Source organism: Saccostrea cucullata, unplaced genomic scaffold, assembly GCF_032062105.1.
Source record: "Saccostrea cucullata isolate Sc308-1 unplaced genomic scaffold, CSIRO_AGI_Scuc_v1 ctg4150, whole genome shotgun sequence".
In the NCBI taxonomy this organism is placed as follows: Eukaryota; Metazoa; Mollusca; class Bivalvia; order Ostreida; family Ostreidae; genus Saccostrea; species Saccostrea cuccullata.
In genome coordinates, this window is record NW_026921648.1 from 69563 (window position 1) to 96657 (window position 27095).

Here is a 27095-nt window from a genome sequence, read left to right on the forward strand (position 1 = left end):
ATGTTTCAATATGAAAAAAAAAATATTTTTAAGAATAGTATCATTGCAAACATGAATTTTAAGCCACTTATTTTGTCAACTGAAGTTAAAATACGAATTTTGTCAATGTATCCTTTTTGAATTAAAACAACCTGTATTCCTAATACATACCCAGCTACAATATAATATTGTCTTTATGATAATATGACAATGCATATAATAATAATAATAATATATAGAGACAAAAAGTACACGGTATTGTGTAATACTATCTATCCCATGTAAATTATAGTTTCAATTGCAATTCAATTTAAGAGAGGAGTAGGGCAAACAGGAAAACATGTGATAAATATTCCTCATTTGCTTTCACGGTAAAAGAGCATGTTTAAAAATATATTACATTAAATATCAATTCCTTTTAAAATTCAGAAACTAGATTACAAACCTTTTAAAATGTATTTTTAAAAAATATAATGTAAACGATCTATTGAAAATGTCACGTGATATTTGTCGGTCTCATCGTTTAAAGATGGCGTGCAAGTATAACCACCTGAGTTTAGTTTGTGTGTTTGCCAGCACTGTACTCTTGGGTAAGAATAATTTTCTTTTGCGATTTCTAGAATTTATCGATGTTAAAGCCTTTAAAAGTGTCCATTCCTTTATTTTAACTTAACAGGGAAAACAAACGATTTTCGAAAGTCTTAATTTGGTTATTTGTATTTCCTTATGTAATTTTCTGTTTACCTGGCTATTAGATTTTTAAACAACGTCATAATTATGAAAAATATGAATAACTTATTCCATCATTTGCAGCTTCTTCTTTAATGAATCTAAATCAAAACAAGTATTTAGGGAACAGTGTTAGATAGCCAAACGGAACAATTAATTTTACGATAGGCGCGTATCATAGTTTTATAACACCCCCCCCTCCCAAAAAAATCTAAATTGGGTGTTGGTTTGGAGAAGATAACTTTCAAATTGCTATTCTCCTTCTAAATTTTCTGACACAAACGTACGGAAAGAAGGGATGCATTGCCGGCCTTTGTCTAAGTTTTTTTCTTTAGAATTAAGATCAAAATACAAGATCTAGGAAAAATAAGCCATCCGTCCTTGTCTACTTTAAAGCTGCAAGACAGGACCTACTTTGCATGTTGAAAAAACAATTAAACATATACAAACCACCATGACGGGATAGTCACTTTAAATTATAAATGCGTCTCTACGTGAAGAATAATATTGTTCACGGTTACTCCTTAAAATTATAACAGGAAGTTTTATCCGCTAGCTCACAAATAAGATCATTATTCAACGCTGAGGTCACTTAAGATTTTGATGATTGTTTTATATAACGTCTTAATGTGATTTTATTTGTTACATACTTATACATGTAACCGTGTCTGAAATTGGAGAAAATATTTTAGTTTTATATTTTAAACTCCATATTTTCAATTTATTAGTATTATTCAATGTTAAAATGTGATATACTTCTCCATAAGCATTCATCTCCTTGCGTTGATCATGTAAGAACTTGTGTGATGATGTTTTTTCTGAATATTAGAATATGATAAATGTCTATGCATTGAGAGGATAAATAAGCATTTTAAAGAAAAGAACACTTTCTTTTTTATATAAACATAATGAACGGTATTTAAACTCAAAACTCCATTAAAACAATGTAAATTAGGAACAAAGCAAATATATGCACCCCCTGTCGACCGGTCATAGCCACTGTGTGACCCTTGTCATGATAATAAAAATATAAGGAATATCTACGGCCAATTCAGTATGTAACTTAATATCCTGACAATAAGTATGAAAATAGTCCCTTAGACCGATAAAGGCAGAATGCATTTGCTGACAATGTCAAAACATAGACAATAGAGCTTTTGAAAGAAAGAATTAAAATAATACTATTTATTTTTTTATTCATCAATTGTTTGTGACGAAACATATGGATATAAGGAACAGTACTCAAGATCAGGATTTCATAAAACAATACAAAACAGGACAAATCATCAGAGGTGTGATCAGGTGTGATCAGTTGACACATAGGAGTAAGCATCCCTACAAACCGGTCACACCCACCGTGTGCACCTTGTCATAATCGGGAAAAAAAGTGGAGAAATCGTCGTCAATTCAGTGTTAAAATAATGGACTAACAATAAGCTTGATGTTTTTTTAATATGTAAATTGTTTGTACGTAAAACTACCATAGCGATCGAATCAACTAACTAAAGAGTCATCAACTCCGTATACATAAGTGTATATTGCTACTTAAGTATGAAAAGATGAATAAAAAGATAAAATCATAACGTTATTTACACTGCCTTGTTCAGTATATTATACGATTAAAATATTGAATTTTTACCCTTAACTTCCACATTGAACATTAAGAATTTTAGAAAAAATGAAATATACACGGAGATAACAACATTACCCAAGATCAAAAGTCCATAAAACAATACAAAATAGGATGGAAGCAAACAAGTGCACTCACCTCCAAAAATATAGATGGAATTTGGAGCCATGAAAAGGGGCCCACCCCGCTGGCTACCGGTAACACCCGCCGTGTGCTCCTCGTCATGATCGGGAAAGAACGAATGCATTCGTCGTCAATTCAGTAGACAGACAATTGGTATAGAAAATTGTCAGTCAACATTTGACTCGATGACAATTGTATTTGCGGACAAGGTCAATGTATCCTATAAAATCAGGAACGGAGCATAAAGATGTCTCTAATTTCAAATGGTAGGATAATGAAGGGGGATGGGATGGGTGAGTACCTTGCAAACCAGTCACAGCTGCCGTGTGCTCCTTGTCATGATCTGGAAATAATGGAAACATATATGTAATGTAGAGAGATAAGTCTGTATGGATTTTTCTAAACGAAAAGATTTTACTGATTTTTTGGATTTTTTTTCAGATCTCGTGGAAGCCCGCTACTGTTACTACTACTACGACTACTATTTTGAGTACTACACCTACTACTGCACATACTATGTGTAAGCAACTCTAGATCAAATTCATCTTCTCTATATCAACAAACAAACGTATCAAGTTAAATATAGCACCATGTAAACAATTTTTGTCAATAAACTGAAAACCATAGAATATTAACATTATTTGAGCAATTGTCATCAACACTAAGATTATTTTACCATCTATGATGATATTTTGATACTTTACTGACAATATTTAACCATCAAATACGTTTATGTCTTTCGATTCCCCTTTATTTTGATACCTTGATTTGATATGATGAAATAAAGGTAAATTTCTAGCAATAAGATTTAATAGAAAACAGTTTATAATTCACATAAATAAATTGAAATATATGTACATACTAAAATTCATAGTAGCAGACTAGTGTTTCATACTCAATTAGATTTTTCTGGAGAGAGATTGTACTAAAATTAAAATTTAGATACAATATCAAAAAGAAAAGAATGTAAATATTGACAGAATGATATAATGTGAATGAAATAATATTTGAAGAATAGTTCCTTTTATGATCGGATTTTTTTTTTCATTTTGAAGTCTTTAATCTCTTATATAGTATGCATTTATAAAATCTCTTTGAATTTACACAAATATTCACTTACAAAATCGAAATCAATTTCTCAATGATTGTTAGATCTTATGGTTCCATTGCTGGAGGTGTTGTCGGGGCAGTGATTGGCTTGGCAGTACTTATTGGACTAGCGGTCTATTTCTGCTGCATCAGACCACGCCGGCTGGCGACAAGCGGGACAGTTTTCCAACCTGCTGGATCCAATGTAGCTGTGCTCTCCACCACAACTGGAGGTATACAGCTCAACAAACTTTTTAAGCTCACATCGTTTTTCGCACAAATTAAGGTCACATTGTTATAATGTAATATTGTGTACTGAGACATCAAAATACATTTTAAATGTATTTGTTTACATTATTTGAGTTTTATTTCATTTACCAAAACATAATTTATACAAATCAATTGCTAGATCTTTGATATATTCTTGGCTGAAAAATAACACTATTTCCATTTGATTTTTTGTGGTTTCTTGCCAATTGCAGTTGTCTTTTTGTCCGTTCTTTTGAAAGCAGTAGCTCTTTGCAGAAACATAATATGGGCACAGTAAAGTTACTGTAATTTGAATTTTCTGTACATTCGGGCTCTTTAGCACAGGGCACATAAATAAATTGAAATATCTGTTTGACTTCTTTGTATGTTAATACATGTAAGGTGTCATTTTTCAGAGTCACCTTCTAAAATGTAGAATCATGAAAGATTCACCCCACACCAAAATTTTAACGTTTCAAACTGTAAATGCATAAGAATTTTTCATTTCATAGAAACAATTTATTATTTAAAAAAATAAAGAATATTTCATAATCCTACCTTGTACTATGGTTTTTTTTGTTATCTCTTTTGTGTCACATTTCGACAAAACCCAGATTATATGGTAAATGAGCAAAGAATTTTTAAAAATACTCACCTTTAAGAAGAAATTTTAAAATTTTCAACTACATTGTATCAAAGAAAGCACGTTTTATATTATTTGTAAATAACCTATGGTAGAGACCTATAGTAGAAACATCGTACCATTTATTGATAAATTCCCCTCTGAAACATCCACTTTCGAAACTTAAGATAATAATTTTAAAGGACATTTATACTTGACGTTATATATGTAATATAACGTAGGGCCATGTCATCGTTCTGAGGTTCGAAAATAGTAATTTTTATTATAAAAATGTGACCTTAATTTGTGCGAAAAACCATGTGAGCTTAAAAAGTTTGTTGAGCTGTATATATTATCTAAGGTCAAGTTTGAAAAAAAAAACATCTCCGGACTCGGTCTGAAAATGTTGGTTGCTATGTAGGTGAGAAATGTATTATTTCCAAAAAATTCGATTTCAATGGTTATTGTCAAAATAAGAGTACATAAAAAAATAAGTGCTTCTTAGGGTTAATAAAGTTTTTAGTCTGGTCATTTTAATTCAGTCGGTCGGGATAGGGCAAGCAAGCAATTTTTTAAACATGTTCTAATAAAGTTTTAATATAGGAATCTTTAAATTCTTCTTGTAGACTTAATAAAGAGTTTCTGTAAACTTCAGTTCTAAAGAGATTTGAGTAAAATTCTTCCACGTTTCTTTTAACATATTTTTTTTTTCATTTAAAATTTTCTATCATCAGTATTAATCAATTTGAGTTTCGATAACGTTTTTTTCATAGAAAATAGAGAAATCATTGACAAAATTGAATTTTAACACAAAAAAGATATTCTATACACAATTATTTTAATTACTAACCCTTTCGATAAAAATAAATAATTCTGTTTTTAATTTGTATAATTACCCTTTCTCTTTTTTTATCTAAAAGGTGTGCAGTATGGAGGTGGGTTCGTCAACCCGGCCGCTTATCCCCCGGGGACTCAGCCTGCCTACCCACAGTACGCATATCCTCCACCACAACAGCAGGACCCGTCTCCCGGGTCCCAACCTCCTCCGCCCTACAAATAAATTCCCAGTTGGAAAATTATTGTGACTGCCAACACTATATAACATGCTTGCTTTTTGTATTCTCAATAATGTTGACAAACTTACCCGTATGTTCAACATGCATTCTTAAAAAAAAAATAATACACCTGTATGCAAAGGTACATTATTTTAGCTTATGCAACTAACAATAACATATTTTGTTAACTTTCCTTTTAATGCCCTGTTCACACGGAGAGTTTAATTCGAATTAAAAAAATAATACAGCGTTGTATGCGAATTAGTTTAAGAATTAGTTTACTGCGCATTAAATTACTTCGCATTAGCTCCGTGTGAATGCAAGCTAACGAATTAAATTTTGAATGCGATAAGTCCCAGGGCACGTGTTTGTTAGATACAGGTATTTTGCCTATACCTGTAGCCACTACATTATTATTCAAATGGATGGCTCTGCATACATGACGTGATTTACAAATGACGTCATAATAGACTTACTGACGCCTGACTTTAGAAGTAAAATTTTAACAGTTTATCGCATTAGCTTCGTGTACGCAATTTTTCAAATTTATCGCATTAGTTTAGCATTAAATTTTAAATTGAACAGAGCATAACTTTAATTTGCAATACAAAACAGTATCTCTTCTACTTTCAAATTATAAGAAATTTTAAATTTCGAAAAAATACTGAGATAATTCAGCATAAAATGCATGATAGTTTATATAAAACTTTTTATATTTTTCATTGCGTTTTTCTTCGTTTTTATTCGATTTTTCCACATTTATTTATATAAATATCATACATCAATAAATGTTTGTTAAATATGATTTTCTATGTTGATTTTATAAATCATCGTTAAATGTATTTTTTTGTAATTTGCAAAAATGATTTAATAAACGAATTTTGTTTCCTGAGCATGTCCAATAATTCAACACATCATAAGGATCAAAGGCATAAATTATATAGTTTATTTTAGATAATCAAAGTTCCAAAGTTTTCACCATGGTAAATCAAAATTTTCACCAAAGTAAATCAAAGTTCCAAAGTTTTTAACAAAAGTGATTATAGTTTTGAATTACTTTAGTATCTTATGTATTTGAATTTATTATTTGGATTATTTAATTGTTTAAGGGGGCTGATCTCGGGTTGGCGGAGCTAGATTTTTTTTAATGGAAAAATACACACATTTTGACGGTCGAAAAACATGTTGATTGAAATTGTCAAAGCAAATATATTGATTCTAAATTACGCAAATTTTATTTTATAATACATTATTTTTTTCAATAATAGGATTTACATTTAATCTGCACACCATTAAATCGGCGGAAGAGACAACTTTAACATTATTATTCATTTATTGTACAATATTCTACGAGAAAATAGGTCGGATTTTAAAGCGTTCGCTGAAACTTTAATGAATTTTATCACAGAAATTACATAATCTGGAGCAAAAACACCATTTCAACGGTTTTATATTACTGAATCAAAGTTCCAAAGTTTTTAACAAAAGTACCTGTCCTAAGGTTTCATCTTTACAAGCCTACGTTAATGTGGACATGGAATGGCAGGTACCAGGCAAGGTCCCTTCTTTCAAGACAGAAGATGATGATAAAAATACCGTGTCAACAGATCATTTTACATAGTTTTTAAAGTGCACATATAAATTCTATATGCATGTGCATACAAAGCACTGAGGAACAAATAAAAATATGTTTAAGTGAAATGATCTGCTCTGTTTCCCGGTATCAGAAAAATAGTGTCAAGGTAAAGGTAGATTTTTTACAAGTCCTTAATTCATAACAAAATAAAAGTAGATCTAATGTGCTTGATAAAAAAAACACATCACAATGTTTTTAAAGACCTAAATCTTACATTACCTTGTTTACGGAAACTACGTCACATATATGTACATGTGAATGTTATCATTTTTTTCTTTATTTAATGATAGCGTACTGTTCAAATAAAATGTTCCTGGTCACGTGTGTTTACCGGTCTTATCTGAACCAAAGATGGCGTGTTGGTGTTCATCTTTACTCAGTGTGTTTGTAAGCTTTCTAGTATTGGGTAAGATGTTTCTTCTAAAATAATTCAATTCTGTTATTATTGTTTCCACAAAAATTATCCATATATATCTTTTGCAAGTTATGAATAATAAATGACGCAGTCTTCTACCTATAACTACCTATAATTATTCTTGACTCCTATAAATCTCGATGCAAAACATAAATCATATCAAATTATATCATAGAAGTTGTACATTGTAACAAAAATCTTTTTTTAATTTTAAATATGATCAGATTATCCAGAATTTACTGCTTACCGACTTTGTACAAAAAGGAGATAACGAATCTTTATCAGTTTTTTCGCTCTTGTTATTGAATGATTTTTAACCTAAGGAATGTCAGGTGATTCACTATCAATACGAGCTTTAAATATGTCCCCAAATGTGTATCTTAGATAAGTTTTCCTGTCCTCAGAAATTCATAAATAAAATGTCTGAATGATTTCGAGTTATTTTTATTGCGTGCTTTATATTTTCCGTAAATTGTTATTTGAATTTCGTTTACCCTTTACAATGTATTATTTGCATTCGAAGGTGGTATCAAAGGAGTGTAGATTTAGTGCGAAAAGGAATCTTAAAGTCAGTATTAAGAATTTCATAAATCAATATTACATGTAAAAAAAAATTATTTTAGCAAACCTGCTGTCACCCTATACATACATTATTTGTTGAGGAATGTTTTAACAAAAGATGAAAAATGAAAAACTATAGTATCCCAAGAAACACACGTGTCGCCTGCATTGTAGCTTCTTTAAATATATAAAGACATCTAGAAAAAGCCATTTATATTATATATTTATCGATTGTCTGGAAAGAAAAAATCCATGGATATAACAAGTTTACAATGGAGACTGTATGTCAGAGATTGGACAATCAATGCTGATTTCTAAACCCTAAAATAGAGAATTAAATTGAAATTATTAGAAATAACCATTCAGTCCATAAATGATTTCCGTCTCTGTGTATTGCAATTGTCAGCCTACACGAGTCATAACAGAATACCGATCTTAAAGTATTTCGATAGTATGAAACATATGGAGATTGCGAACAGTTTTCGAGATCAATGGTCCATAAAACAATTCAAAATACACGTAGGAGCAAAGCAATCACGGACCCCCCAAAATATCAGAGTTAGGATCAGGCCTAAGTGCCATGGAGGAGTGAGCATCCCCTGACAAAAAGTCAGACCCGCCTTGTACTCCTTGTCATGATTTCAAAATAACGGAAAAATCCATCGTCAATTCAGTGTATGAATACTACACATAAAGTTAGTATGAAAAACATCAGTTAGCATTTGTCACAAATAAAAAATGTATTTGCTTACAATGTCATTGTATAGAGCGTAGAACTTACGAAATGATGGCTTGATATTCCTGATTTATCAACTTGTTTGTCAATAATTAACCCCGATTTAGAAATTATTCAAACGTAGAGCATGTTATAAAACATGAGTTTATCCTCGATAACTGACTAACGTAGAGGTTAAAAATCTTATAAAGAGGTTACAGGGGCGGGCAACTTTGTTTCCTAACAAGCGTAATACCTTATATCCAGTAAGTTGACAATATATTCTAAAGTAATGGGGATTGAAATACACTTCTCTATAAGCGTCAATTCCTTAGAGATGTGTTCGCTGTAAGCATGTTTTACTGCAACATGAATAAATGCTTATTATTTAAAGTCTTCTTCCGGAAATAAAAAAAGATACCTGGTAAAAATAAACTGTTTAGGATATGCATTTGCAAAGTAGGACAATGTTCCAGGTCAAATCAATTGCAAAATCTGGTCTTTTCATAATATTTTACGACAATCAGTGCACATGCTAAGCAGATTTGTCTCTTAAATGAAAAAAAAAGTTGTTTCTTGGCATTTTGAAATATTTGGAAAACAACATGTAGGTTAAAGATCATGGTCAATTAAGGACCATGAAGTTGGTAACCATGATAAATTTGCCAGGAAATATACAATCTAGAATCTTATGCATGTACTTTTGCAATATTGCAGTTGTAATTGATACGATGACGAATGAAACAGATATCACAGAAACAGACACCTGTTTCGTTTTTGTTTCATTTGAAAAAAAATATATACTATCATATTTTTATTACATTTTTATTTATTTTCTTTACTCCTTTTTAAAGTAGATAAAGCTCATTAACTAGGGTAAAACAAAATCAATGAGTTTTGAATATAAACAATACGCTGTAAACATGTACGCATGCTCTTTATTGTTATGTCAATGTTTTTGTATAAAATACTTGTATTTTATTTTTCACATGTATTGAAAGCTCAATCTAGATGAAGTTTAACTATTTTTTAAATTTCTTTTTCAGATGTGGTGAACGCTCGTTATTGCTATTACTACTCCTACTCGACCTACTACAGCTACTACTGCTCATACTATTATTCTGTGTAAGCATGTCTGATTCCTATTTTCTGGACGTCTCTATATGAGTTAAAAATTCTCGAACGAGACGTAAAAGAAGCAATCATTTCTCATTGTAAAACACAGTTATAAATTGAAAATTTAAAAAAAAACTATATTAACCTCAATACTAAAACCTATTATAATAGTACTAGTATTATAGGAATCTTCAAAAAAAATTACCAGAATCCGAAATATTTTCAATTATTCTAATTGTCAGGCTTTTGTCGTTAAACACTATTATTTTATGTTTGTTATAAAATCTCATGACTAACTTGGTCCAAATCTTTCCAACATGCAGAAAGAAACTGAGTGTTTATTTTGTAAAGAATTCAACAGCCATGATAGGTGGAGATGCTTAGGAATGTGAAGAACTTTTAACTAATTATATATATATATATATATATATATATATATATATATATATATATATATATATATATATATATATATATATATATATATCTATTGAAGTATTTAATGCAGAGGATTCATATTTATATATTTCAAATTCAATGTTAATAAAAATAAGACCCTAAGAAAGTTTCAGCAAAAAATACAGTCGTCAGCAATGTACACTCTATCAATTCTATCAATTGCAATCAATGAAAATACTCACCAATTAAGAATCACAATTTATATAAAAGTCCAATAATCTGGCGTTTTTAATACGTATTTCACGATTTTGATTTTTTACATGCCAAGAAAACGTCAGAACCAGTGCCATTATGAAAAAAGAACATTTGCCGTCTCCTACCCTAGGCGACTTTCTCGGGTCGATTTTTGATATTAGTACGTGCAAACCGAACAAGAGGCCCACGGACCTTATAGGTCACCTGAGTATCATGTAAAACTTTCCAGCGATTGTATTTGGTTCGTGTTTTAATCCAAAAGCCATGAAATTCACAAATTTTGAAGGGAGCACCATTGCTTATCAAAGGACAAATTTCAAAGCATTAATTTATTTTTTGTCAATGTACCCCCTTGGTACCCCTGACCCAGCGGCCCTGAAATTATCTATTTTGAAAGAGGCCCATTTCTTCATTATAAGGCCAGCATTTTTTAATGTTTAGGTTTAGTTATGAACATGAGAATAAAAAAGTCCCGAAGGAGAAGGAAAAAAAATTGATAAATCAATTATTAACATTTGAACATTCTTTTTTTATGCTATTCTCATAGGCTCCTTACCACTGGACACATAATGCTTACAAATAGGAAAGTAGAACATTTAATTGCTTATTTCATCATCTGCCAGTTTGGGCCAGTTATATAAATGTTGGTCAAAATATTAAAAGTCTTTCAATATATCTTCATTTTTTTAATATGTGTTAGGTGAATGTGTAGACATTGTTCTAAAATTCACTTGACGCCTAAAATTATAATTCCTATCATAAAACAGACAGGGAGTATTGGGGAGTAGGGTGAACATTTTTTCAATTAAGTGTAAAAAATTTTTTTTCTGGCTGATACAAATGATACTATATGCCTGTATATATTTGTATATTCTTGCCTTTTAATAGTTGATTTTTTTATTTCTTCAGGTTATTATTTATTTCTTCCTCAAATGGACTTAACTTCTCCCATAGTTTTATTCATTACATCTGATGCATAAGTAACCCTTTTCTGAAGAATGATGCTTAGACTTTAAGCTATAATAGAGACCTAAACAATGTCGCTGGGAATATGCAATAGCTACCACGGGCAGTTTAAAACCTGGGGGAGGAACATAATTTACAGACAGATACTTTTGAAACGAATACATAATTATCTCACCATCATGTCATTGTGCAACAAAGTCGTCAGCATTTTATTTGTCCTTTGAACGGGTGAAACGTTTTGAATGGCACTCGTATCGATGAATTTTACACTAAACCAAGCTATCTCCTCAGATCTAGCTTTATTTACCCGTCGTTTCATCTTAAAACCGGAAGTGCGAGTTCGTAAATTTGAAATCTCAATCCCGACTCAAATTTGACATCGGAAAGAAAAAAAAATTGTTTTATTTTTTTCTGAAAATTCAATTTCTTGTAAAACTGTTAATATAATAAATCCTGACCTTAAATATTTAATTAGATCATTAGTATATTAACCATGAGCTAAGGATAAGATGTTCAAAGAATTCATGTATTTCACTATATAATCATTAGAGCCTCACCCTAAAACAAGAACCCCTGACCCTGGGGCCATAAAATTCACAATTTTGGTAGAGGCACTTTTGCTCATCATAACTATGTACTTAGTTAGTTTATTTAATACCCAGGAGAAGAGAAGAAGATTTTCAAAGAATTCATGTATTTTCACTATACAATCAATAGAGCCCCGCCCTAACACCAGAACCCCTGACACTGAGGCCATAAAATTCACAATTTTGGTAGAGGCACTCTTGCTCATCATAAATATGTACTTAGTTGGTTTATTTAATACCCAGGAGCAGAGGAGAAGATTTTCAAAGAAATAATGCATTTTCACTACCTACTTATTTAGCCCCGCCCTAGCACTAGAACCCCTAACCCCAGGGCCATGAATTTCATAATTTGGGTAGAGGACTCATTGATGATTACAATCATGCAAACAGTTTGACTGCTTGATGTCCAGAAGTAAAGAAGAAGATTTTTAAAGATTGTACTAATGTTAGTGGTTTTGGCCCCACCCCTCAGGTCCCAGGGGGGCAGGGATCATAAAATTCACAATTTTTGTTCCCCTTAACGCATAGATGCTTTGTGCCAAATTTGGTTGAAAATGGTTCAGTGGTTGCAGAGAAGAAGCTAAAAATGTTCAAATGTTAACGGACGACGCACGACGACGGACGAAAACAGATAGCAATGGGTCACCTGAGTTTATTCAGGTGACCTGATAAAATGTATAAAACTTACATCTTAAGCTTATATATAGAAGTGCTTCTAGTACATACCTTTGTCGCTGTAATTAAATATTTCCCTTTGTCATGTAAAATGTATGTTAAAAACATTTAATCACAAACTTTCGATGTATATTTTTTTGTGCATTTGAAATCTCCAAGGACCTGTGTCGAAACGTGGACTGATATGTTCTTTTAATTCTTTTTAATTGTTTTCTTTTTTATTCATTTATGGGCTTTGATAATGAATACTGTTTGTTATATCTCCATATCCTTCATATAAGCGATATAGGTGAGAACTAGAAGAACTGTATTATTGATAAGTTGTGACGATGACATTAATTTTGATTTCGAGTATCAGTTTGGGGCTACAAAATTTCCACTTTTCATAATGGCGCCTGGTCTAAAGTTTTTCTTGCACTTAAAATATCGAAATAGTGAAAAACACCCGGACAACATCAGATACCGGAATTTCGTATTAATTATATACATTTGTTATTTTAGACCTATTGGCACGATCGTGGGAGCCGTGATTGGAACTTTGATTGGCATAGCGGTACTTGTATTTTTATTGGTATTCTTTTGCTGCATCAGACCACGCCGTCTGGCGGCCAGGGGCACAGTACTCCAGCCAGTTGGATCCAATGTAGCCGTCGTTTCCACAACAACTGGAGGTATGAAGTACTTAAACGAAGTTAATCATCTAAACTAAACCCCGGCGTAAAATTGCTCGAACAAATTTCATTCTTATAAAAACAAACCACTTTTTATGCCCCCGTTTACGATTTTTTTGGGGTATATAGTTTTGTGTCCATCCGTCTGTCTGTCTAACTGTCTGTCCAGCTGTTTGTCCGCAAAAACTTTAACCTTGCCCATAACTTTTAATCTAGTGGAACGACGACTTTCATATTTCACATTTATATTTCTTGTGACAAGACCTGTCGTTAGGTACCATCAAATTTGACCTTTTGACTTTGGAATCTGACCCATTTTTACGCAAAAACTAAAAACTTTTATTTTAGCCATATCTTTTGAACAGTATATACCTGGACATTTATACTTTACATATTAATTTTTTGTCGAAAGACCTTTGATTGCATACCTACATCCTTGACCTTTTGACCTTGATCTTAGAGATTTCTGCATTTGTGAAAAAAATTTAACCTAGGCCATAACTTCTGAAAAGTAAGGAATCGAACTTTCAGACTTCACATATATAATCCTTATGAAAAGACCCTTCATTGGATACCAAGAACTTTGACTTTTGACCTTGACGTTGGAGTTTGACCTACTTTTAAATAAAAAACAAACCTTAACCATATTTCTGGAAGGGTTGGGGCTAGTTCTTTCATACTTTACATATTTAGTCATTGTGACTAGACCTTTATTTGATAGCAAGAGAACTTTGTTCCTTTGACCTTGGAGTTTGACCTACTTTATAAAATTTTGAACCTTGGCCATGCATTCTGAACATTAAGGGCTAGGGATTCAATACTTTACATATTAATTTTTTTTTGTGACAAGACCTTTCATTGAATTACCTTTTAACCTTGATCTTGAAAATTTCTGTACTTATGACAAAACTTTAACCTTGGCCTACTGTCATATTTCACAATTGTATTTCCAATGTGAAAACCCTAATTTTGGTACCAATATTATATTAAATTTGCATTTCAGAAAAGTTTAATCTTCGCTCCGTTGCCATACGAGGTATCAGTGTTTCACAAACACATCTTGTTTAATTAAGGATTTACGAAAGATTTACAAAAAGGACCCTTTTAAATTTAAGAAAAAAAAATCTATCAGGAAAAAAAATTGAAAATAAACTGCAAGAAAAATTACCTGTTAGGATTTTGATTGTGTAATATCGGTGTATGTATGAAATTCAGGAATTTCCTTTGATTTAACGGTATTCAATGCTGCAACTCTTTTTTCCTTCAAGGTGTGCAGTATGGAGGCGGTTATGTTAACACAGCTGCTTATCCCCCAGGGACTCAGCCCGCCTACCCACAGTACAATTATCCTCCGCAACAGCAAGCTCCCCCTACCGGGTACCAACCCCCTCCGGCTTACAAGTAAAATGGACTAGTTAATGAACTGTAACAACGGTTCTAAAAAGTGGAATATGTTGCGCTTTCAATGTAACATTTCATGATTTCATCATAATAGTATTCAATTCCATTCTTAATTTCCTTTTGTCACCTACTTTAAAAAAAAAACAAACAAAAGATCGATTTCAAGCACATAATATCGAGAAAATATATTTTGCAATAAAATTTTTTCACATGTTTTTCAAGAATATAATAATATTTTAAAAACTTTCCATCCACGAGTGAGCCTTTGTCACCTTCTTGTGTGACTACATAAAATACTTTTTCCGGCAAATTATAATTAGGAAATTATAGTTAACTTTATACTCATGTCCTTTGGTACAAGCAGATTTGTTTTCTTAGGAATGAAGACTATTTGTAATCCAGAAAATTTTCTCTACATTTAAAAAAATGATATGCATTTCTTAGACTTTCTTCTTAAATCGATTCAATTTATTCTCTCAAAACCATGTAAATGTTAGTTATACTTTAGAAATCATTGGCAATAAGTAGTACTGTCCCTTCGTACGAGTGCTGATTGTATGACATACTATATGTATTCAAATTAATGAATAGTGTCTTTTAGATTTTGTACCATAATTGCGACGCTTATCTTTGATCAGCATATTTTAATTGATTTTTTTGTTGTTGTATGTTTAATATGATGATTGCAAGTCACATTATTTCAACATTTATTTTTTATAAGTATTAATTTTTATTGTGCTTAATTATGATATATGTTCATTGTAACCTTGTTTGTAAGATTGCCTCAATAAAAATGTTAACGAAGGCAACTGTTCATCCTTAAAATGTAATGCCGATGATTGATTAATTGTGCAACATGGTTTGAATAAAAAATTTTTTTCTTCGTAAAGTCAAATAATTTAGGTTTCTTCGTGTGCAACAAAAAATTGTTAAATATATTGCATCCCCCCCTCCATCGCATTGTGATTTAATGAAGAACCAAAGAATTTTTTCTACAATAAATGAAAGCGTTTTTCCTTCAACAACAAGATCGTCTAAGTTTAACACATTTTCAGATAATAACAGTATTTAAAATGCTTCATAGTTTTGTATAGGTAAAAGAAAATTGACTAACATAATGAGACATTGTCAATTCAAAAATTAATACTTGAATTCCTCGACATTTTGTTTTAAACATTGAGGGCTGAAAAACTTTAAATAAAAGATTTGTAATTGTAAATTAAAAGCAACAAAAGCTTTACTGTCACTTAATTTGATAATCATTTTAAGGGTTGGGGTGGGGTAAGTGGTATCTTCGAATTCATGTGAAATGAAAAACTCATGAATTTTCAGTTAAGGTCACTTGTTTTGGTCACTTGTTTATTGTTAGATATTACTAATATTTTTAAATTCCAAAAAAATAACATTAAATGACTTTAAAATTTTACCTTGCTATTCTATTTAAAATAAATGTGCCCATCTAATGATGTTAGAAACTTTGCTCTAGATTCGTGGAGTATGTAATTGTTCCTTACGTTGCAGATTAAAATCCCTTTGGAAGGTCTGCACGTGGAAATTAGTCTTTCGACTGAGACCGTTTGTCTGAGGTTCCATGTAATGTGAAAACACAAAAACATCCCTCATTTTCTAAGTCGCTGAATATGCCGAGTATCAATCTAAGTTGCAGCCTTCTACCGGCAAGTAAATGCATCTCCATATTTGAGCAAAAAGTTTTAAGTAGGACATTAATCAACAAATAAAATTTTCAAAATTATTTTAGATCAATTCTGTTTTCCCGTTGATTGAACCAATAATTTTACCTCTTTCCGTGATTGTTTTGAAAATTTATTGTGTTTTTTTTATGATCTACATCTGAATGTAAATTTTGAAGTTTGGAATGTCAAGTGCTCAATATTCATGTCAATCTCTGTCTATTTGAACTGTCATTCTGCCTGATATCAACGATTACAGTCATTAGGGACGTAACATGGATTGCTTTTTTGATTAAAATTCTTTTAGACAATAAAAGATTTTATTCGTTATTTGTCAATATTTGCCACCAAAATCAAACTTTGACGGAGATCTAATACATAATTACGTTAAAAACATGGGGATATCTACAGACTTCAAGGAACTGTATATTTTCATAAGCAATGACGTCCGATGTTTGAAATGACTTCAGGAAAATGACGTAGGCTATATCTAAAAATTCAATTATTTTTTCAGAAAAAAGTCTTTTTTACGTCGATATTTAGAGGAAAAGTCAACGAGTGCAGATCAGCTCCAGCTCAGTATTTTGATATAATGTGTACTATGTAATAATTGATAATATCAATAAAATAATATGTAAATATTGTTCTGGGGCAGGCCTGTGCTCTAGAAATCGAAAGAGCTCGGCTCACTTTATTCATAAAATTGCCCTGTAGATATACCAATTGACTGATTAACACTTGATGTCCCTTTTGAGCATTAAAATAGAATAGATACTTAATGCTTTCACTTCCTATGAAAAACTTCTAAAAGTCCAGGTCTGAAATTGTAATGTTCTCGAATTCTAAGGTAAACATGTATATTTGAGTACTTTCAGTCAAGAAAAATATGAGCGCACTCTCTGATCTAAAAAATAAAACAGTCTTTTAATCCTCAGAAACAGTTCTATTATTTACTACTACAAATTGATCCGAAGTTGCACTCTATATTGAATATCGGAAAATAGCTATCAAATTGGCCGTTTTTGTAGACTTTTTTTCAGAATGAGGAAATTGACGCATTTGTGAAGACATAATGCATTGACTAGCTATAAAATTACCTCCTTTTTAGCTCACCTGAGCCGAAGGCTCAAGTGAGCTTTTCTGATCAAAATTTGTCCGTTGTCTGTCGTTGTTGTTGTCGTCGTCGTCGGCGGCGGCGTAAACTTTTCACATTTTCATCTTCTTCTCAAGAACCAAAGGGGCCAATTTCAACCAAACTTGGCACAAAGTATCCTTGGGTAAAGGGGATTCAAATTTGTTTAAATGAAGGGCCACGCCCTTTCCAAAGGGGAGATAATCATTAATTTGTTAAAAATTAATGGCATTTTTAAAACATCTTCTTCTCCAGAACTGCTGGGCCAGCAAAGATGAAACTCATGTAGAAGCATCCTCAGGTAATGTAGATTCATGTTTGTTCAAATCATGACCCCTGGGGCAAGGGTGGGGCCAAAATGGCTTTCCCAAGTTTTACATAGGAATATATAGGAAAAATCTTAAAAAATCTTCTTCTCCAGAACCACTGGGCCAGGAAAGATGAAACTGATGTGGAAGCATCCTCAGGTAGTATAGATTCAAGTTTGTTCAAATCATGACCCCCAGGGCAAGGGTGGGGCTAAAATGGCCGACCCAAGTTTTACATAGGAATATATAGGAAAAATCTTTTAAAATCTTCTTCTCCAGAACCACTGGGCCAGGAAAGATGAAACTCATGTGGAATTATCCTCAGGTAGTGTAGATTCAATTTTGTTCAAATCATGACCCCCAGGGCAAGGGTGGGGCCAAAATGGCCGACCCAAGTTTTACATAGAAAGACATAGGAAAAATCTTTAAAAATCTTCTTCTCCAGAACCACTGGGCCAGGAAAGATGAAACTCATGTGGAATCATCCTCAGGTAGTGTAGATTCAAGTTTGTTCAAATCATGACCCCCGGGGCAAAGGTGGGGCCAAAATGGCCGACCCAATTTTTACATAGGAAGATATAGGAAAAGTCATTAAAAAATCTTCTTCTCTAAAACCACTGTGCCAGGAAAGATGAAACTCATGTGGAATCATCCTCAGTTAGTGTAGATTCAAGTTTGTTCAAATCATGACCCCCGGGGCAAAGGTGGGGCCAAAATGGCCGACCCAAGTTTTACATAGGAATATATAGGAAAAATCTTTTAAAATCTTCTTCTCCACAACCACTGGGGCAGGAAAGATGAAACCCATATGGAATCATCCTCAGTTAGTGTAGATTCAAGTTTGTTCAAATCATGATCCCCGGGATAAGGATGGGGCCAAAATGGCCGACCCAAGTTTTACATAGGGATATATAGGGAAACCTTTTAAAATCTTCTTTTCAAGTACTTCAAAGCTATGATTAGTGATATTTATACGGAATCATTCTCAGGTAGTGTAGATTCTAGTTTGTTCAAATGATGAACGGCTGGAGGGGGGGGGGGGGGGGAGTAAATTCAAGCCCAATGTGCTCAGGTGAGCGCTGTGGCCCCTGGGCCTCTTGTTTAGATATGCAATCATCAAATATCTAAATGATATTCAACGCAATGTTAACTAAAACTTAGCAGTTTAAGTTTTTTCCAGAAATTCAAAAGGCCAAAAAAGGCAAAAGTGATCCTTGTTTTTTAATAGTTAAAATGGCTAAATTTTGTCAATTTTGTCCTCTTACTAAAAAAGAATACACAATCCAACTAGTCTGTGACGTCATAAAAAAATGTCAATAACCTACTTTGAATCTATAATTATATAGTTTCTTAATTTACATTTCTCATACAATATAATAATAATAATAATACAATTCAGCTCATTTTAAAAGATTTTCAAAGTATGACTTTTGTGTGGGCAAAAATATGCAATTTACCGCATATACTCCTAATTCATACTCAAAATTTTTTTTTCTGAAATAAATGTGCATGTGAGGAATCACTCTTTAATTTGTTGTATTTGTCAATTTGATACTTGGGATAATTTATGCATCAAAGGCTTCACCCTCAAACATATACAACAAACTAGACAGCGATTTCTGAAGAAGCTCGTTGCAAAATATTTTTTAACATAACAAAAGCATAAATTTTAGACTTAAAACCTTTTTGTCATTCATTATTAAAATTTACAAAGACCATTTTAAATAATGTGTAATGCTTCTTTGTATTTGTTTTCTGGACAACAATTATGTTCAATAAAAAGCGTTGAAATCATATAAAAAAAATGGAGTATACACGTGTTTCTTCAAGTAAATTTATGAATATACAATTAAAAGATATCAAAATATGTTTATCTTCTTTAATAGGTGCTTCATCAGCTAAAGAGAGGTTTCTTTGTCCTGATCAAGGCATTTATTTACATGTCTCTCTAGGCGTCGAAGACTACGTGAGGTCCATTTGCACTTAGGACACTCAAACTCACTAGGTCTGTCTCTATCCATTTGCTCCCTTTGAGAGCCACTGGGATTCTGGAAACAAAAATGAACTAACATCATGTTGCGCTCGAACAAAGGAAACATGGAAATAAAGGCCAGCTTATTTACTTAATTTTTATTTTAACTATGAATCTCATATTTTATAAATAATTACCTCCAGACTTGTCTCAGACCTGCTTTTATCGTACTCCTGGGACGAGTCATCTGATCTAGAATGTTTAAAGCCCTCCGCCAAGATGGAAAGTTGTCTCCTATAAATAAAGGATATACACCTTTTTACGTTTTTTGAACAATTCATACTGAAAAAATATAAAAAACAAAAATTTTGAATATTTAATTTTTTTCGTAGGCTTACAAATGTGTGCCTTCAAGCATTTCATTTTCTCATCCATAAAGGCACCAAAAAAGGAAAGAATTATAGTGCAACCATTTCTTTAGGAGAGTTTCCACGTAACCAGGAAGGTGATTTATTTACTGACATTAGTGCCTCAGATAACGACTTTAATAACTGATAATTACTATTGATATTTGGCTTTGTAGTCTTTTATCGATGTTGGCGTAGAGAAACACCCAAGTACATAGGTAAATGTTTCGCACATATATGCAAACAAAGATCATTAAAAGATGCGCTAAAACAAATTTCCGCTAACGTGTTCAAAAATCCATTACAACCAAATATAATTTACGCTAAATATAGTACATTTACAGCAGGCAAAACGATATGTTCGGTGTAAAGGAGGCCTAATATGCATGTAGATCTCATGCATTAGTCTTTGTTGATTATTAAAATTGACATGGAAGACCTCGTGTAATTTAATTTTATTAGTCTACATTTTTAAATCTAAATTTGCTATTTGATTTCAGAATGGAATGGAAATATAAGAAATATAATAAATCACTGTCTTAAGTCAGTAGAGTATACCAGGGACATCAACCATAATTGAAACATTGGATATGATTTACGGGCGAAGTTCGTTATGCAAATTATATATTTGTAATGTTTTAACCTAAATTCTAGAAGTTTATCCAGGTCTTTATACAAAGACTGCTCTAAAGCCGCTCGTTCCTCTCCCCTATCTGTAAAGAAGAAGGTACAGTTTGAGCCCTCTAAAGCCCTAAAAATTTAATGTTCTTGAAATTTTATGGAATTGGCTTAAACAATAGTTGAGTAGATTAATGTGATAAAGCATTTAAAAATATTGCCACGGAAAATTGGTCTGTTGCAACGAAAGTACGGGAAAATGCACAATTTAATGACGTTATAATTACATGTAGCATTTAGGAGGTCATATGAGAAAATGACCTGTGTATTCTTGCTGCAGGAAATTCCTTTGATTCAGAAAGAATTAATTTTGATTCTCATATTTTAGAAAAATATAGGGTTTAATTTGTATTGAAACTATACCTTGTTCTTTTTTCTGTAAATATTCCAAGTGTTGCATTACTTTTGGTAATTGTTCTTTTATTCTATTCAGACTGTAATAAAGGAAAAATACTGTATGAGTATCCACCTCACATCCAAAGTTTAAAGTTTGTATGAATATAAATCAATGCAATATAGACTATTCAACTCTTCAACGCACGTTTGGAAAATATAAAACAGTCATCAAGCATTGGTTTCAATACTGTAAATTTATTTAAATAAGTCTGAGGTGAGTCTTTTGAGTCTTTCAGTATTTTTTCAATAAAAAGAAATTATAATTAAATATAAATATTTATAAGGATTATAATGCATAGTTAAAAGACTCGATCAGTACTTTTAATACAAGAAAATACATTGACTATATCACTTTTGTATTAAATGAAAATAATCCATGCATGTACACAGGGAAAAAACAAATAATGTCAAACTTTTAAAAGACCCAAAATCTTAAACCAGTTGTATTCCTTTTACGAATTTAAAGTTTATCTGTTGTGATTTTGAGATGCATTGCGCATTGATTAGAGGACTTGAATTGCATAGGAAATATAAAACACTAAATGATCAAGATATCTTTGAAAATATTTCATCTAAAAAGGCTTTTTTTCCTACAGTTCAATTTTTTAAGCTATTAACTGCTTTACTTATATTTTGATGTTTAGACTCATAAGAGTGATTGAACATATTTTGATTTTTTCCCAACAAGTAACTTACTCATCAGCCGCTTCTAAGAGTGCAGCCCTCAAGTGATCAGACTCTTCTTTTGCTTCTTTCAGTCGGTGTTTCAGATTGTTTATCTATTGTAATAGGTATCATAATATTATAAGTCCAAATCTTATAAAACTAAAGAGGGAACTACTGGTTTATTCAACGTCTATCCACCAGTTTATATAGCTGTCTGACCGTCTGTCTGTCTGACAACTTGGTTTTCCACATTAATAAAATTAACGCTTAGCTTATATTAGTATTCTAGTATAGTATATTTTCATGAGTTACAGAGTTAGACCCAATTTGCATTCCGTTCTATTTTAATTATTTTTAATTTGTCCTTTTCAGCTCACCTGATCTGAAGTCTCAAGTGAACTTTTCTGATCAAAATTTGTCCTTTGTCCGTCGTCGTCGTTGTTGTCGTTGTTGTCGTAATTTTTTCACATTTCCATCTTTCCAAGAACTACTGGGCTTATTTCAACCAAACATGCCACAACGTATTCTTGGGTAAAGGGATTCAAGTTAGTTCAAATGGGGAGATAATGATGAATTCATGATAAATTAATGTATCTTTTAAAGTCTTCTTTTCAAGAAACACAGGGCCAGGATTATGAAATCTATGTGGAAACATCCTCATGAAGTAGTGTACATTCAAGTTTGTTCAAACCATGACCTCATGAGTTGGGGTAGGGCAACAATAGTGTATAAAAGTTTAATATAGGAAAACATTGGAACAATCTTTTTAAAATCTTCTTCTCAAGAACAAGTGGGCAAGGAAATAGGAAACTTATGTGAAAGCATCTTCATGTAGAGTAGATTCAAAACCTTTGAGGGTCTTCTCAAGAACCACTTGTACAGGAAAGATGAATATCATGTAAAAACATCCTCGGGTAGTGAAGGTTCAACTTTGTTCAAATTATGACCCCCAGGGGTAGGGTTGGACCACAATGGGGGATCAAAGTTTAACACTGGAAAACATAGAAACAATATTCAAAAATCTTCTCAAATGCAGCAAAACCTATGATTGGTCATAGTCATATTGAAGCATCCTCTGATCGCATTTTGTCCGGCGCCCATCTGTATACTTTAGCCAGTGAGCTCGCGAAAATTTAGTTCTCGAGTCTACATGTAATAGTATTCCTTAGGATAACATAGAGCAAGAACCACAATTCGTGAAAATTTTATCTCGCTTATCAAGAGTCAATAACTATCTTGAGAGGAGAAGATGTCACGAAAATTTTGTGATCTTAGGTAGCTGTCTGTCTGTCTGTCTGTCCATCTGTAAACTTTTCCACATTTTCGACTTCTTCTCAAGTACCACTAGGTCAATTCAACCAAACTTGCCAGAAAGTGTCACTGGGTGAAGAAATTCAAGTTTGTCAAAACATGAAGGGCTACATCTTCTTTCAAGGGGAGATATTTGTAAATTAGTGAAAAAATTAATGACATCTTTTTAAAGTCTTCTTCTCAAAAATCACTGGGTCAAAAAAGCTGTAACTTGAATTGAAGCATCTTCAGGTAGTGTAGATTCAAGTTTGTTCAAATCATGACCCCTTGTGGTATGCCGGGGTCACAATAGGAGAATCAAAGTTTTACATAGGAATATATAGGAAAAGTCCTTAAAAAAGCTTCTTCTCAAGAACCACTAGGTCAGGAAAGATATAACTTGGGTGAAAGTCTCCTCAGGTAGTGTAGATTCAAGTTTGTTCAAATCATGACCCGCGGGGGAATGGCGGTGCCACAATGCGGAAGTTTTTCATAGGAATATATTGGAAAAATCTTCTCAAGAACCACTTAACCAGAAAAGATATACTCTAGGGGGGTAACATCCTCAGGTAGTATAGAATCAAGTTTATTCAAACCATGACCCAATGTAGGTAGGACGGGGCCACAACAGAAACTCAAAGTTTTACAATGAGATATGTAGGAAAAATCTGTACAAATATTCTTCTGGAGAACAGCAAAACTGTGATTCATAATCCGTTGGCATACGGTATTGATGGAAGTTTGGTTTTTTTCTCGAGTTTGATTGGGATTCGGTACACCAGGTCGACCAATCAGCAATTGTTTTTTTGTAAATGACGATATTTGAGTCAGGATATCAGGATACTTCTTGACTCTTTAATCTCGGAAATGAAAAATGCAAGTAAACAACGATCCGTAAGATAACATGCGATTTTATGAATAGCTATGGTGTCATCCAATATCTTCTTAATATATGATTAAGAGTGTATATTGAAGCTTTAGATTTGTATTTTTGATAATAATAGATAAACATAACTCAATTTTTGCTTCTTAATTATTCTTGAAAAAAGTTTGATTTATTTTTTTTAAAACACGCGTCTTTATTTCTGTCAATCTGTGCGTACCTGATACATTTGAGAACACGTGACGAAAACAATCCCGTCTTTTGACTACACCGTATGCCAGGGGGTTTATGAGGAGAGTATCGTATCAGAAACCCTTGGCTAGCGAAGATGTGATTGGTCATACTTAAATGGAACTATCCTCAGTGAGTTTAGAATCAGGTTTGTGCACATCATGATCCCTATGGGGGCGGAGGTTAGGGCGGGGCAAATTAAACGATATAAGTTTTTCTTATGGGAAAAAATCCTTTTCTATAGAACAGAAAAGTCATGTTTTGTTATTATGATATGGAAGCTTTATTAGGTAGAGTACATAAACATTGATTCAAATCATGATTTTATTGGGTAGGGATGGTAAAAAAATGAGATGAAATTTATATAAAGGAATATACAGGGGAAAAATCTTATTTTTAAGAAGAGAAAAACTGTTTTTGGTGATATGGATGCTTCTCATGTAGTTTAAAATTAAAGCCCTACTTTTCTATACTGAACTGATTTGTGCTTCTTTTCTAGCAAATATGTTCCGGTGAGCGATGTGGCCCATGGGCCTCTTGTTTATGACGCTATTACATATACCCGTTCCTTGAGCAATTTAAAATGTTTCGATATTTTTCCGTATCTAACAATGTGAAGCGTACATGTGTTCCTCTTTTAAAAACAAAGAACTTGCAAAATTTATTTTATCAGAATTTGTGAAAACAATCAATTCAGACTGAAAAAGACTGATGTAATATCAGAAAAAAACACACATAATAATATCATATCATTATTATAAAAATATTTTAAAAAACATATATTTTTCACCTTTTCATCTTTCCTCTTCTTTAATTCGCTGATTTTGTCCTCTTGTTCCTGCTTTAATATTTGCGTTTGCTCATCAAATAATGATATGTTCTCCTTGTAACTATCTATCTCCTTTTTGTTCTCTCCCAGTCTTTTTTTCAATTCATCAATCTGAAACAAAAAATAAAACAATAGAAATATAATTTAAATATAAATGTAATTAGCTTTTTTTAGTACAGTAAATAATACAGAAAGATTTTGGGCTTTTCAAGAGTCATGAAGGTCATTGCATACACTTTAATACAAGGGACTTACTTTTGCTTTACAATACAGAGACACAGATGCAATGCAAAAACTTGGACGGAATTATTGCAAAATTGAAATGTAACGCCAAGCGGACTGATACACTTTTGACGCGTCATAGTTGCATCTCCATATAAGTGAAAATTTTTCGAGAGGTACGTTAAACAACATAAAATCAATCGATCAATTATATCAAAGAGGATGAAGCAGTTTACATTGGTATATTCGTAATATTTATGTTTAGATGTAATATAATTGTATATAAATAAAGAGATTTTAAAATCAGTGTAGCACATTTAGCTGTGTAACTTGCTTTTGTTTACTGTTACATTTGATTACCCATTCTGATATGGAGTTACAAACAAAGTATTTCTATCAATAAGAAGCGTGCACTGACTATGAAATGAGTAGAAATACTCTCTCGTAACATATATACAGCTTATATACATAAATATAGATAACCTCTTCGTGCTTTATTCGCTGTTGTATATTGAATTGCTCTAACATGTCTTGTCTTTGAATTTCGTATGCTTTACATTTTTGTTGTTGCTGTGCTTTATACCATTCAATACATTCTTCCTTTCTCTTCATTTCTTTGCAGTATTCATGCCACTGATAATGGATATAAAATGATTATAAAATTAAAATTCTAAAATAACAGTAGTTATAAGCAATCAAATTTATCGATACTTTCTTTTCAGAAAATGTTTGTTTTATTTTAATGTTTATTTCAATTTCTTTTTGATTCTGAAATATAGGTCAAATAAAATTAAACTTATAAACTTAGGCTATAAAAATGTCAAAGATATTTTGATATGAACCTGTTCATCTTTTTCCCTTTTCAATTTATCAAGCTGCTCGATTAAATCGTTCCTTTGTTCTTTATACCAAACAATTTTCGCTCGCATCTCTTTCTCGTTTTGTGTCCTTTTGTCATTGCAAATTTGAGGCATCTCGTGTAAGTTGTGTAGTTCGTGAGCACTGATGACACATTTTATGCAAACAGGAACATTACATTGTTGGCACGAAGCCACGCATCTCTGGTGGCAGTGACGTTTACACTCCAAGAAAACAGCATTTGTCTTTTTGTTCTTGAAGGGAACGATTTCATGTTTAATAGATTTGAGTATATTTACATGTTTGCTTATGCAGCTTACACATAAATTGACCTGACAATTGTTACAAAATTGTTGTGTGGGATTGTTGCATAGGTCACAGGTGACAAGATCTTGAGCGCGATTGACGGGAAAAGCCATTTCCCAGCTTCCTTGCATGAAAAATCTGTAAGAAAATTCTTTTGTAACATTAAAATTACATGAATTAAACATAAGTTTGATAAATGTGGTGATTGGTGTCTATATTTCATAACGTTAATTAATTATATTCTGTATATATTTCAACAATAAAATATATTTTCGTGGAATCATTTTAATTCGTAGGGGTTAAACAAAATCTTACTTATTCGTGAGTCTTCTTTGTCGTGCACGTGGGTAACT

General features: G+C 32.1%; 3 protein-coding genes across 3 annotated transcripts; 2 read left to right on the plus strand and 1 right to left on the minus strand.

Annotated features, from left to right (window-relative positions):
- Positions 1-422: 422 nt before the first annotated feature.
- Positions 423-5486, plus strand: LOC134260495 (uncharacterized). The gene is made up of 4 exons (XM_062743047.1): positions 423-569; positions 2903-2981; positions 3614-3783; positions 5342-5486. The coding sequence occupies exons 1-4, from the start codon at positions 473-475 to the stop codon at positions 5479-5481; spliced, it is 486 nt and encodes a 161-aa protein (XP_062599031.1). The 5' UTR covers positions 423-472; the 3' UTR covers positions 5482-5486.
- Positions 5487-7361: 1875 nt separating this feature from the next.
- On the plus strand, positions 7362-15329 carry LOC134260496 (uncharacterized). Its single transcript, XM_062743048.1, has 4 exons — positions 7362-7518; positions 9850-9928; positions 13303-13472; positions 14741-15329. The coding sequence occupies exons 1-4, from the start codon at positions 7464-7466 to the stop codon at positions 14875-14877; spliced, it is 441 nt and encodes a 146-aa protein (XP_062599032.1). The 5' UTR covers positions 7362-7463; the 3' UTR covers positions 14878-15329.
- A 4435-nt stretch (positions 15330-19764) lies between these two features.
- LOC134260492 (NF-kappa-B essential modulator-like) lies at positions 19765-26876 on the minus strand. The gene is made up of 8 exons (XM_062743045.1): positions 26421-26876; positions 26062-26211; positions 25318-25467; positions 22154-22236; positions 21425-21495; positions 21027-21096; positions 20174-20270; positions 19765-20052 (listed from the first exon to the last, which is right to left on the minus strand). Exons 1-8 carry the CDS (start codon positions 26871-26873, stop codon positions 19903-19905), a joined length of 1224 nt encoding a protein of 407 aa, XP_062599029.1. The 5' UTR covers positions 26874-26876; the 3' UTR covers positions 19765-19902.
- Positions 26877-27095: the final 219 nt, after the last annotated feature.